This window comes from Watersipora subatra, chromosome 11, assembly GCF_963576615.1.
Source record: "Watersipora subatra chromosome 11, tzWatSuba1.1, whole genome shotgun sequence".
NCBI lineage: Eukaryota > Metazoa > Bryozoa > Gymnolaemata > Cheilostomatida > Watersiporidae > Watersipora > Watersipora subatra.
Genome location: NC_088718.1, coordinates 33,443,552 through 33,461,420, shown reverse-complemented (window position 1 = coordinate 33,461,420; position 17,869 = coordinate 33,443,552). Strand labels below are relative to the sequence as shown.

The following is a 17,869-nucleotide window of genomic DNA, read 5'->3' as shown; positions in this document are numbered from 1 at the left end:
CTGCTGATGTACTGGCGGTTAAGACATTTGAAAAGCTGATAATGCTGTTTTTATAAAACCCCGACAATAAATGCAGAGGAATTTTTTGCTTTGTAGCATATTTGACTCAATAGAACAAGTGTTATCGCTGAAGCATTCTCTTAAGGTGAAAACAAATTAGGCGATAATTAGAGCGATATTGCGATAATGCGCTGTGTGGCGCTAATCTGCGTTAGAATTCACTCAGCATGTTCATGCAGAGCGATAAAGGTAGAATTTCTCTACACAACTTTATTGCTAACGAGATGCATTTCGATTGGTTAGTTTTTACCAGAAATGTAATTTTACGGCGGGTAATTATTTCTTACCGATGTTCAACAACGTACAGCAGCGCCAATTTTCTATTTTGTTACGGTTGAAACATCTTCAGAACGAGCACTCAATTGTTCATGAATTTAATAATAGCACTCCCAGTTCTGTCCATCATAACAAACAAAATTAAAAAAAATCTGAGTTGAAAACCAACATCTGGAGTCAATCGTTGCGCCGATTGACCATCTTGAGAATGGTAAATGCTTAATATATTAAATATGAAAAACCACTACAATATAAAATATGTATAAAAAATTGTAAAAACAATACAGTTAAAAATACAAGAATCGTTTTTCTTTTGTCTTCTTGTAGTGTAGGCAGTGTTCACTCTTTGAAAGGGAGATAGGTTTAATAACAAATGTGGAGGTTGTTTATGTTGTAGCCTAGACGACGACATATTGACTGGCCTAAATTTATTAACAACTCCGAAAAAACTGATGATACGGATTTTTATTGGCAGTTTGTGAGCGTGCCTATTATATCATTTGCTAGTAAATCGCTCAAGTGTGTTTATGCACGCACCAGCGATATCTCCGCCCTCCTCATGACGCTTGCAATAAAATCGCCCTGTTTGGACCTTAAAAGCTCCTTGCTATATTTTCAAAAAAGGTGAATATACCTAAACCTATACTGAGAAGGTAACTTACCTCCTCAAATAGAGGTGGCGTTCATTAAAAAGATGGCGCTCGATTTTCAAAGCAATCTCCTGATGTGGTCCCAAATAGCGGTGCCAATCAAATCAAGGTGCATTCAAATATAGGTTTAACGGTAGCTCACTTTCAACATTTCTTCCAATACCAAATTGAAGGTGGTCAGAGACTCTGTGCATAAAGTCCTCATCAACTTATTTTTTTATACAATGTTAAAAACTTTGTGCTTTTGTAGAAGTTGTTTAATCTGGAGAACGAAGATGAGCTCACCACGCAGAACTATTGTTCTTTAATCATATTCACACAAAACTAATCATATTGGCCTACAAGTGTTTTGAAAAACTGAAGGGTAAGTTGATGAGTCCTCTACTTTTTGTAGTCCTAATCTTCTGATAATTAAATTGGGCTTTGATGACTAAAGTGAGCTCTGGAGACTGCAGTCATTACATTGGGTAGTTGGCTACACTAAAATACTATAGCATTGACAATCCGCAAAAATAGTAAAACAATAGTTATGAAGCAAAATAACCATGTATGGAGTGGCATGTACAATTGATATTTAAATTGTACAAATACAATATCAAAGTATTAAAATATTAACAATTTTTTAAAGATTGAATGTATTTCTTAATGAGTGTAGCCTGGGTTTTCCGAATGGAAAAAGTCTAAAACACAATCAGATTTTGGTCTAGTCCATTAACTGAGTGCGTACAACAGGCTGCGCAGTGCAGCTCAGGACAATGTACGCTTATAACCAAGAGCAATGCGCTAAAAAAATCTTTGTACAAAACATTTCTTATTCGTGAGTAGGCAATTAGTTAGCCGGTCATATGTGTACCTAATAGAAAAAAAAACAATCGCCATCCTGCATCTAACTAATAGAAAACACGTTAACAGCCAACAGCGACCAAAGTTTTTTGAGAATCATTGTTTTTGTTTTTACAGTTTATTATTGCAATAAACAGCTGTGTTAGACCTTTACAGCTACCAAGGTTTTAGAAACGGGCTACCTATTGTATCAGCAAAAGAGGATGAGAACCTGACCAAGCTCATACTGCAACACACTTTTTAGATTTTTTGTCGGTAACATTAGGCGTAAAACCTTCTGCTGATTAATGTGTATGTTAAAAAACTCTGATAGGCGGTGTGGTTCATAAATAAGGTCATCTTAATCTGAGGGCACACTTCATTGGTGAAAATTAGGTCTTTAATACGAGCCATCACATGTAGGACAAATTAATGTACCAAAGTCTGTTCTATTCTAATAAAAAGTGTATTACGTTATTCAATATAAAAATGATATGGTAATGATGCTACCACTACCAGGCACAATAGCCTTTTAGCTTTTACTTTGAACCAATTTTTATTTACCCTTTATAGCCACAATGTTTGCGCTTTAATTCTGGAGTTGCCTGTTCGTGTAATAATGTTCTATCTACCAATCTTTCATACAAATGAAAGTGTCCTCAAGAACCCTGGCCATCATTTTTTAGCTGTTTTGTTATGAAATCTAGAGGCATTTGAAACGTTCTCTCTTCCAACAGCGTCAATAATTTTTTAACCTTGTCTTAGCATTTTACAACATATTGAAGGGTAAAGTAACAATTTGTTCAAAACTTCATGAACTTGTGGTATGGCTCTTACTCTGTTTTTTTTACACTAAGCCTGCTTATAAAAATGCTTATAAAAATGCTGATAAAAAGCAGTTGCATTTAAATTCTGCATAAATTGTCTAAATTGTTTTTTATCGCGGCTTCATTAACAAATTAAAGACTTGGTAAATTTTGATCTTGCAGCCATTTTTTCCTAATTGTGCATGCAGTATGATGCTCAATTACAACAAGGCATGAAGTAAATGTAATACGAAGCAGTTTTTGCACTGATTTCTTATGTTTTAATTTTATGTTGAAGCTGTTTCAGTGTGAACTCTTAAACTACCAATAGTACAGCTCGTTTGGCAATGTGTTTCTGTATGGCCAAGTGCTGCATGATGCGGCTTTAGCGAGCTTTTGTACAAATTATTTCCGATTACTGAGTAATTAGTAAATTACCTTATTACATCTATACCTGATTGAAAAAGCTATTATTTGCATATGTTGAGCAACTAAGAATGCGTTTACAACCTGAGCATAGTTTTGCTTTGCAAAAACTTGTTTTATGAAATCTTCTTACTAATGACCAGTAATTTCAGAAGCAATACAACCATAAATGGTTACTAACTTCAGATCTATAGACTGAGTAACTTTATTGAGCAATAGTACTAATGAGAGTAATTATGTTCATCAGATTAATTAACATGTAAACTAATAATATTCATAAATCATCCGACTAGAGTTTTGTGCTTACCTCACAGTAATTTCAAAATGGACGAAAAGTGGTCCCTCTCACTCGGCAACTCGTTTGTAATATTTTTGGGGGCATGAACTAACATAAAAAGTTATGCTGACAAACTTGCTATAAAAATATTGTTAATAAACAATTGGGGTGTAAAGTTATAACCATTTATACACTCTTTTTAGAAATTAGGTTTCACGAAACACTTATGTAGCGGTAGAGAGATCCATTTGGTAGTAAAGGAGTTGAAGTTATCAGCAGGTAGATCATATGGGTCGCGGTCACAGAAACCATGGTTAAGTCGCAAATCACGAAGTTGAGTTATTCGACTTTGAAGTTGCACCAACTGAACTTATAATATTGGTAAAAAATTTTGTAACCTGTAGGTCTGGACCAATCAAAGAGTGATCTTTCTGAATCTGAAGTCAGTTTAGCCAATAAAAGTATTTTACCCTCGAAAAAAACTTAAAACCGTTGCTATGCTAAACAAGAAGTACTGAAAAATGGTGTCCGATAAAAATAATTGTTTCTTTTTTGCCAATTTTAAAGGTAACTTTGACATTTTGGACACTTGTAATGAGTACTTTGGTTTTATAACTGATGTCAAAAGCAGTGAAAGTAAAGGGAGTTGCGGTAATATTTTCCTAATGATTCTTACCAGATTACTACAATATTTAATAATAAGAATAATTATTCAATTTTTATGAAATTATAATCAGATTTAGTTAGGAGAATAATTATTCGAGTTTGCAAGGTCGAAGTATATAGTGACCGATGGTGTGCAATATGTTACTGTTGTTAATTTTCTAAAGATTTGGTTGATGATTGGGGTGTGCCCAATATCGCGATACTTTCAAGCTGTTTTTAATATCTGCAAAATTAAGTAATACACTTTCTTATAAATATACAGCTATTTCTTTGACAACCAGCTAAAATCTGTTTATATTTTTAAATTCAGCATAATGTTTTGGATCCAAGTGCAGAAATCTAGATAAATATCACAATATCTTGATATTGGTTGCTATGTCGTTTTGAAATGTAAACAAAACTGTACATTGGTTTTCTCAAACTTTAACACCAGTTTTCTTGGAACTATGTTTTTGCACTAATGGTAAACGTGCTTCAGTTTTTTGACCATAAAATCTGCTGTAATTTGGCTAAAATCAAAATTTTGTTTGCTAAATCTTGTAATCCTGACTTACCGTGAATTCTGTGATCATGACAAATTTTAATAGTTAATGCACTGTTTGGAACTTATTGTGCTATTGTAGAACTACAATAAAACATATGTCATCACTAACAGAAATTAACTACCAGTTTTGATTTTGTATAGGTGTCTTGTTTTCTATTACAGATTTTAATGTGTTTGCAGGACAAAATGAAGCAACTGCAAGAGGTTTATCATAGAATTTATTTCAAATTATGATATTATGATAGAACTTTCCGTAACAAACTTTCATTTGGCTAATACTTGTATCCATTTTTGACTAAAATAAGTCGAACCAATTTGTTTCACTCCTACTACCTGCCCTAAATTGGTGCAAATGGTCATCAGAAATGTGCTTTCTTTGCGCTGCTAAAATGGCCCATTAAATAAACTTTAATTTGATGAAAACTCAAATATTGGTTAATTATTGGCCTTTCCAAAATACCATAAAATACTCATCTGATTTGCATGTACGGCTTAGCTGCCTAAGTTGTCAATGCATGGTACTGGAGCTTGTTATTATTTTGCTTGTTGAAGGTTGACTTGCAACAAAATTTCATTACGGTTATTTGGTATCAAAAGATTCACCATGGCTTACTCTGCTGTGTTGTAGGTGCAAAATATGGAGAACTGTGATTAAAAGCTCTTAAAAGCTAAAAAAGAAACAGTTAATCTCCGCGATCCCGAAACCGCCGTAGATTGGAATCAATTTATTTCTCTGACATAGTAAAATGATTTGGTTATTGTTTTGACACGTGATCTTCTCACATGAATTGTAAGTTCCGTAAAAGGCTCAATATAAAACTTCTTGTAGCACTAGTTTATGACATAAACTTTGGGTTTCACCAAAGAGCTCTTACCAAATATAGATGCTCGCTAATTTACAATTTTGTTTTGGGTTGATCCAATCGTCTAGTCGCAATCTGATCATGTGACTCATGCTTCCTGCCAAACAGCGCGCATAATTTCTGCAGCATTTTTGACTATCACAGGTGACCAACAGGCTTGTCATGCTTATTAGATGATGATATGCATTCCTTCGAGCTAAGGTTAAAAATTAAACAAATTTTTACGGTAGATTTTGAGATATCAGTGCTCAAAGTGACATCAATACAGTTATGAGGAAACAGATGCTTGAGGACAATAGACATCGTTTTATTGAATGCGTGAAGTGTATTTGTGAAATAATTTGAATGAATGAGGTTGCATGAAAGTGTAAACAGAAGCCATCTTGTTGAGCTACGTTCCATTTGACCCATTTTTGAAACGGGATTCTAATCTTCGGCAATTTCGTGATGGCGGCGATTAACTGTTCGCTTTTGAGCTTTTAAGAGCATGTTATCACATTTCTACATATATTGCACATGCAACACAACAGAGTAAGACATGGTGAATCTTTTGATACCAAATAACTGTAGTGCGAATTTTGTTGCAAGTCAACCTTTAAGCATTAGTGATCTTTTCGAAAAATGACAAGATTTTCTTTTGGAAACATACCTTTCAAGCAACAACGGAATGCGAGTGCCACTGTACGTAATTTTGATTAATATTCTTAAACTTCATAATCATTCTTAGTATTGACTAAGTATTATTGCTTTTTAGTTTGTGTATTTCTTTATGTAATTATTATCTGTGAATGTTTAGCTGAAGCTTGTGCAGAGCTGTCATCAACAACAATTTAGTTGAATGTCATTTACTAGTTATTCTGTTTTACAAATTGGACTGTGCCCTGTGAAATAACTGCTTTATTTTAATTGTGTATACAGCTCCTATTCACCCTTGCATGTTTATAGTTGTCATGTTCTTGCATTCTGGTTGCCTGTCCATTGACAATAGCACTTGTACAGACTATATGTAAGCATAGTGTCTGGGATAGGAACTGAAACTCACAGTTAAAACCTATGGTGACCAGCTTTAAACTTTACCTTGCAATAATATCTAAAAGCCAAGTCCAGATCAGGGTCAGACTACTGACTATCAATTTTACGAATGAGTAATTGCTTTTGAAATACCACTTCAACATCTGAAGTCCATTTTTTTAATAGGATATGAATAAGTTTTTATATTGCTTAACTCGCGTTCTTGTATTGCCTACAAATCACAATGGTGACAAATATCAAAGCTGGGATTGAGAGTCATAAGCTAAAATATCAGATGCACTTCTGCTTGCTCAGTTTTTTCCTTTTTTTGCAGCAATCAATGAGCTTGCAATTGATTAGCAATGAACAGAGTTTAATTTAAATCGGAAAATCATATATTCAAAAAATGTGATATTTCTATTTTGTTATTACTAATTGCAGGGTGTTGCTATAACATGTTCCGCACTCACTCTGGTGCTAGACAAGTTATCTAAAGAATTGGCGATTCAAGGTTACAAAAGCTTACATATTTGGGGAGGTTTCTGGTCAGAGGAGAGCGGACAAAGGAACTTGGTGAAGGTAAATTATGGTATCAAAACACCAAAATATTGAGTGACATAGAATGAACCTTGGTGAAAAACTATATTTTTTTTAGATGTATTTTACAAATATTGAGATGAAAAATTTTGTGCTAGTCCGAAAATTTCAATAATATGTATTTGGACGATGTATCTAATAGTCTGCAACAAGCTATAGCTTTTTTTAACTCTGAATGACACTTGTATTGCTTAACTTGCATTTTTGTACCATTTACAATCTCTGTTTGTGAGAAATGTACCTTTTGTTCCAAATCCAGTTTGGCCTGTCATAGCTGTTTTCTGCAGTCATCATTCAATTTTCGGGATTAACGGGGACCAGGGTCTTTTGTGGACAGTGAAAACCCACAAAATAAAAAGTAATGTTTTTAAGTAAATACATAAATGAGCCAAACCTTAAGGCCAAAACACTTGCATTGTTTCACAAGCATAATGTATTTGTTTCCTATGTGAAAAGTAAATTAAAGTTCCTTTCATTGACTTTTAGGTCATATTCTAACTTAAATCCAAGTATTTTAACTCAAATTATGAATTTTTTGTAGTATGGGCATAGGTCAGATTTTTATCTGGTTGGAATAACTGTACAGCAAATTTTGCTATAATGTACATGTATACCTATTATAACGCAAATTCCTCTCAATGTAAAGAATTTATGTAAAGCTTTTGTTTGACCAACATAAGTAATGCCATATAGGGTAGTGTCAAGTTGGGGAAAATTCCCAAATTTATTAATAAAATTTTCATAGTTGTCCTTAAAAATATCGCTTACATTCTTGCCAAACTTGAGCAATGATAAGATGCATAGGGTTCGCTATTATAGGTACCAATACATTGTTAAACTAGTTTGTCATTAGAGATTGTCATTTTTGTCAAAAATATGTAAAATGATTCGCCTCGCAATAAATCAGAAATATTTGAAGGGGATCTATCAGTGAAAGCTTTGGAGTGTTAATACAGATGGTCTCCTACTTACGAACACTCGAGTTACGAACAACGGTACATACGAACAGGTCTGCGCGTATATTCATCGATAATACCGACGGTATTACCGACGTATTAGCGGCAGAAAGAGGCGCTGTGTAGAAGCATCACCCAGCATCCACCTTCCTCTGCCCAGTTCGTTGCAGTGCATAAGTGTGTGAACGTATCTCCAATGCGCAAAGAACTTTTTATTTTTCCTGTATGTATTGTAAAGGAGTTTGCCGACCTTTACTTGGCACGATCTAGACTAATAAATAAAAAGAAGAGAGTGTGTGTAGTTTCATTCAGCTTTTTATTAGCGAAGGAAATTTCACTATTCGAGGAGCGTACATCTATCTGCTCTGCTCAAATAAATGAGAGCGCTCCGTTATATTCAGTAATATCAACCGTTCCGTCCTAGCGGCAAACGGTGAGAACACCGGCTAACAAGGTGAATTAATCGGACCACTAGCGAGTTGGTATGACAACAATAAAAGTGACGATAAATGATAGTGTTATACCATGATATCAGATATAACAATAGCATAACGAGTGAAACAACGGTATAATAAAAGGACAACACATAAAAAAGGACAACAACGATAAGTTCTAGCATAACGATTAAAACAATGATATAATAAAAAAGGACAACACATACAATCAATAAGAAATGCAGTGTCATGGCCCGGCGTCCACCACAGTATTCTCTCCATTTTATTAAAAAGGTTTTTCAGTACAAACCAATTTACAGGTTACTTATACAAGTCTTAAACATACTTATATAAACCTTCAATATACTTATATACATGTAGGCCTTAAGCATAAATTATAATACAAAATATAGCACTGAAGCAACTTACGAACAAATTCACTGTACAAACAATTGTTTGGAACGTAACTCATTCGTAGGTTGGAGACCGTCTGTATACCAAGCTGAATGTCATGATATCTAGTCTCATCAAAATCTATCTTGCTCCCAAGCTCTTCCCGACGATGGATAAATGATAAGTCATACAGACACTGATTTTACTTTGTTAGCTAGCTGCAACAAGTAACAGTCTGTCTTTTGTGGCTTTTATTCACCTCACCTTCTTTTTGATCTCCAAATTCATGTTTGCTACCTTCAAAACTGAATGTTTTTTAATTGCCAAATCAGTTGATATGAGCATCAGAATTAAATTTTTAGCTGAGCTAGAATTTATTTTGGTCGTCTCAAATAGTCTACGAAGATGAACTGTTATAAACGAGCGCATTTGCACAGACATGCTAATGGCAAAGAGTAGCTTTATTATATAAGCAGAGACTAAATAGTGTAAACAAAAGCTGAAAATCTGTTTTAATAGAAACTTCTAAACTATTTAAAGAATTTCAATAATGTCTATATAATTAATGATTAATGTATAATCCTAAATATTTAGGATTTGTTTGGAGTGCGCGAGAGGACAACTCTGCTTTGCAGAGTAACCTGGCAGTAACCCTATGCTTAATTTGTACATGTATGCATTGCAGTGAAAGGCATATTCATACACACCAACCTTACAGTGTTAAAGGCCAACTGAATGAAAAGGGACTTTTATACAATTTATAGTCAATTTGTGCATGGAAAAAATTGACCGTGTAGACAGTTAGGAATTTTACTCAGTTCAAGATTTTGAATCAACTTGGCTTGTACCAAAAAATACCATGGCAGTATAGAGTGATGTAAAAGATTATCAGTTGCAATATTTATGCATTCAAATATTGCAAATTATTACAAGGTCAATTAGCATAGTTGTTGTAGTGTCAGTCTAGCAAAGTAAATGTTGCAAGTTCAAATCCAGTGGGATGCAATATTTTTCCATTATCCAACGGTGGCTTTATATGGACAGACACAGTTCTCATCACAGTACATGCTGAATGTGTAAAATTTTGTAGATTTTGGTAGATTTTGGTGCATTTTGCTTAGAAATTAGAGGAATGGTAACGCTGTAATTATTAGTTTGTAAAATAAAGCTTTTCTTAACCCAACCATTCATTAGATTTTATATTTAAATGATACTATTCTTACCTAATAGTTTGATAAAAAAGCTTTAGCTTAAAAGAAAGCATTAATGATAATGTTTGTGGTTTTTTACTTTTACTGAGTTAACTTGTGTTAACAACATTGAAACAAGAATTTTTTAAGGATTACTAGGTTAATTTTTTTTAGGCAAAACATCAACATAGTGAGAACTGCAATCTCTTTAGGGGAAACATAATTATGCCGAGTTTCAGTAGGAAAGCATCTTCTGTGCGACCTACATTTAGTACAGCCACCGATATAGCTTGCTGCAAAAGCCTACTCCTCAAGTTTCTGGCCAATCTCCTAAGCGTTCTAAAACAACATGATGGAGCACACTTTTTAGTCGGTATTGTTTTAAAGCTGGTTTGATATCTTGGGAAAGTCTGTAAAATGAGTAGTGTTCAACATTCTCCTAATTTTTAACTATACTAACAGGTTAATAACTGGTTTCTTTGCAGGTAGAGCAGCATATTTACCAGTGGAGGCAAAGTGGTCTAGATTGCCTAACCTTCAAACAACAAGTTGATGTTCAATTTCCAAAAAGGCATCCAGTGACTGAAATGACATCCAACCTTAAAGTTCTTTCTGTAGCTGGGCGTGTCTACAGTCAGCAAAGTTCTCTTGCGAATCGCTTCAAAGATCTCTAGCTAAAATCATATTTTAAACGTTGTGCAGAGCCATTAGTTACAGCTACCACCACTCCACACATTATACTCGAGATGCCAGAAAATGGTCACACAATTTGCAAGACCATTATGGAGCTCAGTGTTTTGAAGCTCTACAGCTTTATTTGTCAGAAATAAAATAGTCCACTTTTGTTGATAAATGTTTTATGGTATTCCTGTAAATGCTTTGATTTTTAATCTTATGGTAATGTAACAGCTGTTTGGCCTGCTTTTGATAGGTTGCTCCATTTGCACTAAAGACTTTTAGATTTATACAAACTCATTGTGTTTTAAGAATATTTTATTTGTCACCGTTGCACTCACTTAAGCAATTTGTTTGACGTACTTATATTGAGCTTTCCTTTTCTGTAAACTCAACTCCTTGACGGGGTTGCTTAAAGAGTCAATTTTTTTCCTAATGAGTAAGTTTGGGCTTTTTTTAAAGAAATATGCTGATCAATGTTGATAAATGCGAGTTAGATATACATGCATGCAATCTGCACAGTGTGTTCAATGTTACTGCATGGTTTCATCGAAAGCTCTTATCTGAAACCTTTTATAATCCAAAGGGCCCTACATATGCTATATTTTCCAGTTTTGCCTCAGTAGCAATGAATTGACTTAATCAAATTGTATAAGTAATAAATGTGGCCACAGGTATGCAAATATACCATGTTTGACATTTATGTTTTAAAAATTGGGTGTCTCTGACTCTACCAGTCTACCAGGCATATTTGGCAGCATGAATATATGCACTGTTTTAATTAATATACGTTTTAAAAGTTTTCTATTTGACAACCAGGATGGTTTCAATACCAATTACTTGATGTCAATACCATCATAGTTTTTATTGCAACTTATTACAACTTTTTTAAATGGACAAAATGCTTGTTTTTGCCATGCATGCCTACTAACAAGCTATTAAGGGAAAGCATAAGTTTTCAATTTTATGAATAATACGTATGATAAACTTTAGATCAAAGCACACACAGATGTGCCTGCAAATCGGTTTTCTTAAGATCTGTTGACAAAATCTCTGAAACCCAAATTAGTTTGCCTTTTTAACCAATTGATAGAAAGTTAAATGATGCAATAAAGGTTCATTACAACTAAAAAGAACCAAACTAAATATCATAATTAGCTAAATTTATATAAAAAGAAAAGAAGTAGAGCTTGGAACTAGGACTATCTAATTCAAGATATAAAAACATAATAGGAGGCCCTGAAATTAATGAGAAGATAACTTCTCTTGCAAAAGAGAAGACAACTCCGAATTTTGTATAAAAATTTTCAAATTTTACGCTAATGGGAGGTTCTCCATTTCAAACTACAGAGCCTCCTAACCTGCAAAATTTTCCAAAATGTTGAACTCTCCGGCAAAATTTATGCAAAATACAAAATAGATACGTATGCGATCAGCATGACGAGTAGAGTTGTTTAAGCATGTTTCTAGCGAAGCCTCCTATCAGAAGCCTCCTATTATCCGAAAGCCCTATATCGTGGATATATTTTCCAAAGTGGCCTCCTATTCAATCTAATTTGACTATATATATATATATATATATATATATATATATTGATATTGGTATTATCGATACATATATTATAAGATATCGGTAAATAACTCATTTAGTAAATTAAATTGTTTTCTTTTCGGCTTTTGAATAGATCTAATTCAAAGTATTTGGGTTGATATACTACCAAATTGTATAGTAAGAACATGGTGAACATTCATTCTTGCTGCACTCAGCTGTTTTATACTAAACTCTTTTTTCAATTGGCTAACTGCAATGCTAACCAAAATTTTACTGGCTCATTTTTGGTAGATAAGTAATTAGTGTCATAACTTCCTTGGCAGTTTTTATTTTGTTAGCTGTTAAAATTCTACCATGACTTGTCTAAAACTTATTAACCGAACACAAAAACGTTTATGCTCTTTTCATAACAAGTTGACAATGTACTACTAAAAAGTGCTTAGTACTCGTGCTAAAATTACAACTTAGTTTAGATGTAGCATTTCTACAAAGTAATTTTTAAGTGATTTTTGTTTATCTTTTACTGGTGGACAAAGGTTTCAAGGTGTTATACACTAGAGTATAGGCCTATTTTGTCACACTATTCAATAGTGGTTATAAAATGCTGTTTAGGTGACATTCCCGCAATAAAACAAAAATGATCAAGTTGGACAAACTCTAGGAAAGAAAGTTTTTCAATCAAGACACAGAGTTTCATTAGAATCTAAGTGAAAGCTTGAACACAGTGAGTAATCATATCAAATACTCCAGATAAATTGAACTAATCACAATAAAGCTTTTATAATATAACCCATAGGTTTAAACAGATAATTACTACATAGTGTAAAAAGACTTATTGTTGTTTAACTTGATTGATTTAGTGATTGAGAGATAGAGTAATTTAAAAAAAAGTTGAGTTTGATCAGCTGATGCTATTAAAAGTTGGTTTTAACTGTTTTCTACTATTTTCAGATTTGTCTTTCATCTTTAACAGTTGTTAACAAAAATGTTGGCAAGTCATGATGGTTGTTTTAAAAGCTTTTTCATTTGCTTCTTAAATGTGATTTAAAATCAAGAAACAAGGCAAGTCTGAAAGATTACAGACTAATGATAAAGCAACAGAAAAATTACATAAATTTTAAAACCTAGTTTTTTATAATCTGCTATAGGAGAGCTTAAGAGAGCATACAACTCAAGTAGCAGAGACAGTTCTAGTCTGTCATCCCTCTTTCTACAGTCATGATACAACTCTGTAAATTTTACTTTGTTGTAGCTTTAAAATAATACTTATAGTAGTAATTGAAAGTTTAAATATAAATACTGTTTTTTTATATTCAGATTATGCAATGTTTTTCTTGCAAAACCTTTTTAAGGATGATTAAAACTAATTTAGAGTTATCTCCTCTTTTAATAAAAGAAGATAAATTACACAATACATGACAAAACACAAGAGATTTTTTAAGTTGATACCTCAACATTTTCAGCCCTTAGTTGCAGGAGTTCATTGGCTAAAGAATAGTGACTTTGAGCAATACACTTGGGTTTCCCTGTGCTTCCCTGTAACAGAACAATTCCATTAGAACATCATTAGGGCTTGAGCTGTTTGCTGCTCATTACTTCACAGCCAGATACAAACTCTGCATTACATGGAACCTTGACTTCCTATTACCTCACAAACCACTTATCGTTAAAAATTTATTTTAGTAAATATTTGGCTTTATATCCCAAAAGACTTTTCAAAGTAGAAAGTTCAAAGTTTTTCAATATATTGCAGTTTTGTACTAAAAGTGATGAAATGAATAAACAAAATATAGAAATTTAACGATAAGTCAACTTGAAGTTTAGTTCATCGAAGTTTGCATAAGTGATAGAGATATGAAGATAAAAAGATCAATACCCCACTGATCTTTATATCCACATTGAACTATGAATCTATGCATCATCGACTCTACATGTCTGTTCCCATCTCCAAAGTAACATAACATACATGTATTATTGACTATAACTATGCTAGTTCGGTTTTCAGATAACATTTGACTTATCAACTTTGTTTTTATACTGTTTTAAATAATATATTTGTTTTCGTGCTGTGCATAGTCACCAACAGTCTTTATTAAAAAGCTATACTATTATTTTAAGCTAAAGAGCAAATTAAATTGATTGCATTGTATGCTTATAGAGATACAGTTTTATCTATCTATTTCGCTGAATGGGTCAACCATTTCAACACACCAACCTCAACTTTATGTATAGAGACTTGACTGTACATGTCACGTTCACTTGTCATGACATTGTTTGCTAAGTATTATTTCTTTTTACTATTGAGAAGTTTGTTATCTAATATGAATCTTGTTGACGAAGTGATTTCAATTGCCTACTATGAAGAGCTTATAAATGCCGATGACCTAGCTTATATTTTACTAAGTTTCTCTACATAGGTTTAATTTCTAAAGAATTACTCTCCATTGAGTTACTCTCCATGAGCTCACTCTCTTTAGAGTCACTCTCCAATGAGTTACTCTGTATAGAGTTACTATCCATAGACTAACTATCCTCAGAGTCACTCTCCAATGAGTTACACTCCTTGACTTACTCTTGATAGGCTCACTTTACTTAGGTTCACGCTTCCGTAAGTTAATCTCCTAAAGCTACTTTCCATAGAGCTACTTTCCATGAAGCTACTCAAGCTTATAATGAGTGGTAGTTAAATCTTCATTTTTTAGCATCTCTAGTAAAATGATCTACTCTCATCTATTCACATACGTAAGCAAGATGAAACTAAGAAAGGTGGTTTATGAGATAATTGCAAAATATTTGGAAACTGGACTCTGTGATTGGTACAAAAAGTTTTTAGTTATCCTCGGAGAGCACTAGTTCTTTAACTCACATAACTTCAAAACCTTTTCACTATGGAAAGACATTCAAACTGCTTGCCTATATTCTTCATTCTGCGTGTAAGCTATTATAATGGCTAGCTCTGGTACCTATTTCAAAACATTCATCACAGATCATAAAATTAATTGATTAACCTAAAATAAGTTAAATTTAAAATATAGTTTTATCATTTTGCGATAGCAAACAAAGCAGTTCAATTTTTTTTTACTTGAAATTTACAGCATAAATTGTTGTCTCCATTTTTTTTGATATGCGGTTTTGCATAGATGAAAAAATGGAGAAGCAGTTACTTAACTGTATTTCTGAAGCTGACAGCAATGAATTTCCTCAGCATTGGGCATCAGATGCTGAAGCCTTTGATGCTCAATGCGGAAGAAATTCGGCATCGAAGACGCGGTAAGCCTTTTAATCAAATTGATAATGACAGCATTTTTCTTTTGAAGTTGGATTTACTGAACTAAAAACAACTATTAAAAGTTACTTCTGTAATTTGAGTGCAGTGATTCTTGTGCAAAATTTTTTGTTGATTTTAGCAATTAAATTGAAAAAAATTAAATTAAAGCTTTAGGACAAAAACTTTAGCTTTTACAGCAAAAATATTGAGTGTATGTCAGCCAAAAGGCGTTTCAGCAGAAATTATTTTTGTGAGAACATGCAAAGAAAGAACTTAATGAAAAAGTTAAAGAAAAGAAAGCTCCTGAAAGAGTTAATGCATAATTAAGCATATCAGGTTTTATATTTTTGCACCATTCTATATCACTACTACTACCTAGTCACCCAAACCTAAAGTGGTAAAAATATGACTGCAATTTGGTTTTAAGTTCTCAAAATGAAGCCAGTTTTTGGTGAACCAACTAGAAGTCATTACTTACTGAGGAAAAGAGATGATGGAGTCGATATTCTGGTTTGACTGACTTTTTTGCTTCATCAAGTTTCTGATCTGATACAGACTTTCCTATCTCTGTAAGCTGACTGAGAGATTTTAGACACCTGTGTGCAGGCGCTCTGTCATTGTGGGAATTGTCATAGAAAATATGCTCTATGAAGGGAAGTCTAAAACAATAATCATACTTTGCAGCAAGTGTTGTTTTAGCTGTTACTATGTACAGTAAAACTGTGACATCTAAAGTTACCATTACTTGGTATGTGAAGTTTAAAATTTGAAGAGACATTCAGTTTGAATGTTAAGTTTAGATATTTACTTCATATAAAAGTCACAAATCTTGCAAAGACACATGACCAAATGTGTAAGCTCGGCAATGCACAGTGTCAAAGATAAACTTTCACTCAATGAAGTTTAAATGATTACCTACATGTATCTTTTATTATTTTTTGTTTTCAGCAGCTGTTTCACTTTTTTACATAGTTGTAGGGTGTCGAGATATTTTGGCTGCCACATCTTTAAAATTACTTTATATTTCGAAACCATTTTTTGCGCAAAATCTACTTGGTGTATCAAAAGACTTTTATATAGAGTTGACTAAAATCAAGATTTAGTTGTACTGAAAGCTTAATAGTTGATAACACTGTTACCAAAGTCAAGTAGTAGTTCTTTTACAATTACCAAAGAAGAATTCACTTCACAGACATCAAATTGTTTGAGTTAATCTGATATGCAAGCTTGAAAATTTAAATTATCATCTGATCCAATTGTAGGTGACTTTATAAAAATCAAAGGGAGTTCATACTCAAAACCTTCGAATCTGCACTCGAGGCCAAAATGAAAAAAAATAAAGAGATAGTTTTATTCAAAAAGGGTCTGCATATACTCGTAGCATAAGCATTTACTGGACTAACATTTTGAGAAAAAAAATAAGGATTTGTGTATTTTAATATTTATTCATGAACGTGAAATTATAGTCTGCATGCTGCTTTCAGCGATAAATGACCAGCATAGTAATTACTCTGTAACAAACTACAAAAAATCCCAATGAAACACTTTAGATTAAACTAAACGGGTTTGTTATGAGGCTGGCCGGCTAAAATATCTAAAATAAATATTTAAAAAGATCTCAGGCATTGGCCTTAAATAGTGCATAGCCATGCATCTTATTATTATTATAAAAGTTTTTCATCACAGTCGTGTGGTGGTAGGTGCGACTGGTTTTAGTCTGTGTTGCCCGGGTCTTAACAAAAGGCCAAACGATCCAACATCTTCCTCAGTTCCACTAAGAGAGGACCTTCCTCAAAATGTGAGCTGTTCCTAAGATGGCTCTCTTCTGTATAGTCTCAAAAGACATGTTCACCCCCACCTCGGCTAAGTATGCTATATGCCTCACTATTATTGTTTCGAGTGCACCAATTACTATTGGTATCACTTCGGTCTTCACCTTCCACAGTCTGTTTATCTCGAACCCAAGCTCTTTGTATTTACCAATCTTCTCATCTTCCTTCTGTACTACCCTTGTGTCTCCAGGTATTGTTATGTCTATGGCCTGACACTGTTTAGTTTTTTTGTTTATTAGTATCAGGTCTGGTCTTCTATCTTCAATAACCTTGTCTGTCTGCACGTTGAAGTCCCATAGCAGCTTTACTTTCTCATTCTCCAATACAGCTTCTGCACAGTGGTCGTACCAATTTTCCTTGTGGGGCAACTCATTTTCTTGCATATGCTCCAGTGCACCGCACTTGCCACTTCGCCATGCTGCCCTTTATATTCTGTCTGTGCGAACTTGCTGCATTCGCTGACTATGTGGGACACTGTTTCATCTTTCTGCTTGCATAATCTGCATTTTGGATCGTTTGTTGACATTTCTATCTTGGCCTTCCTATAGTTGGTTCTTAATGCTTGATCCTG

The 17,869-nt window shown here is 33.5% G+C and overlaps 1 protein-coding gene and 1 long non-coding RNA gene across 2 annotated transcripts in view; one reads left to right on the top strand and one right to left on the bottom strand.

Moving 5' to 3' along the window:
- Positions 1-17,869, bottom strand: part of LOC137407987 (putative acyl-CoA synthetase YngI) — a 75,380-nt gene that overhangs the window by 45,228 nt on the left and 12,283 nt on the right. Inside the window, exons 4-5 of the mRNA XM_068094377.1 lie at positions 15,945-16,125; positions 13,648-13,734 (exon numbers count right to left, since the gene is read on the bottom strand). Of these exons, the coding sequence (XP_067950478.1) occupies positions 13,648-13,734; positions 15,945-16,125 (268 nt within the window). The remainder of the gene's footprint in view (positions 1-13,647; positions 13,735-15,944; positions 16,126-17,869) is intronic.
- Positions 1,314-11,209, top strand: LOC137408754 (uncharacterized). The gene is made up of 3 exons (XR_010980125.1): positions 1,314-1,350; positions 6,843-6,980; positions 10,457-11,209. It is a non-coding gene; the product is annotated as an uncharacterized lncRNA (long non-coding RNA).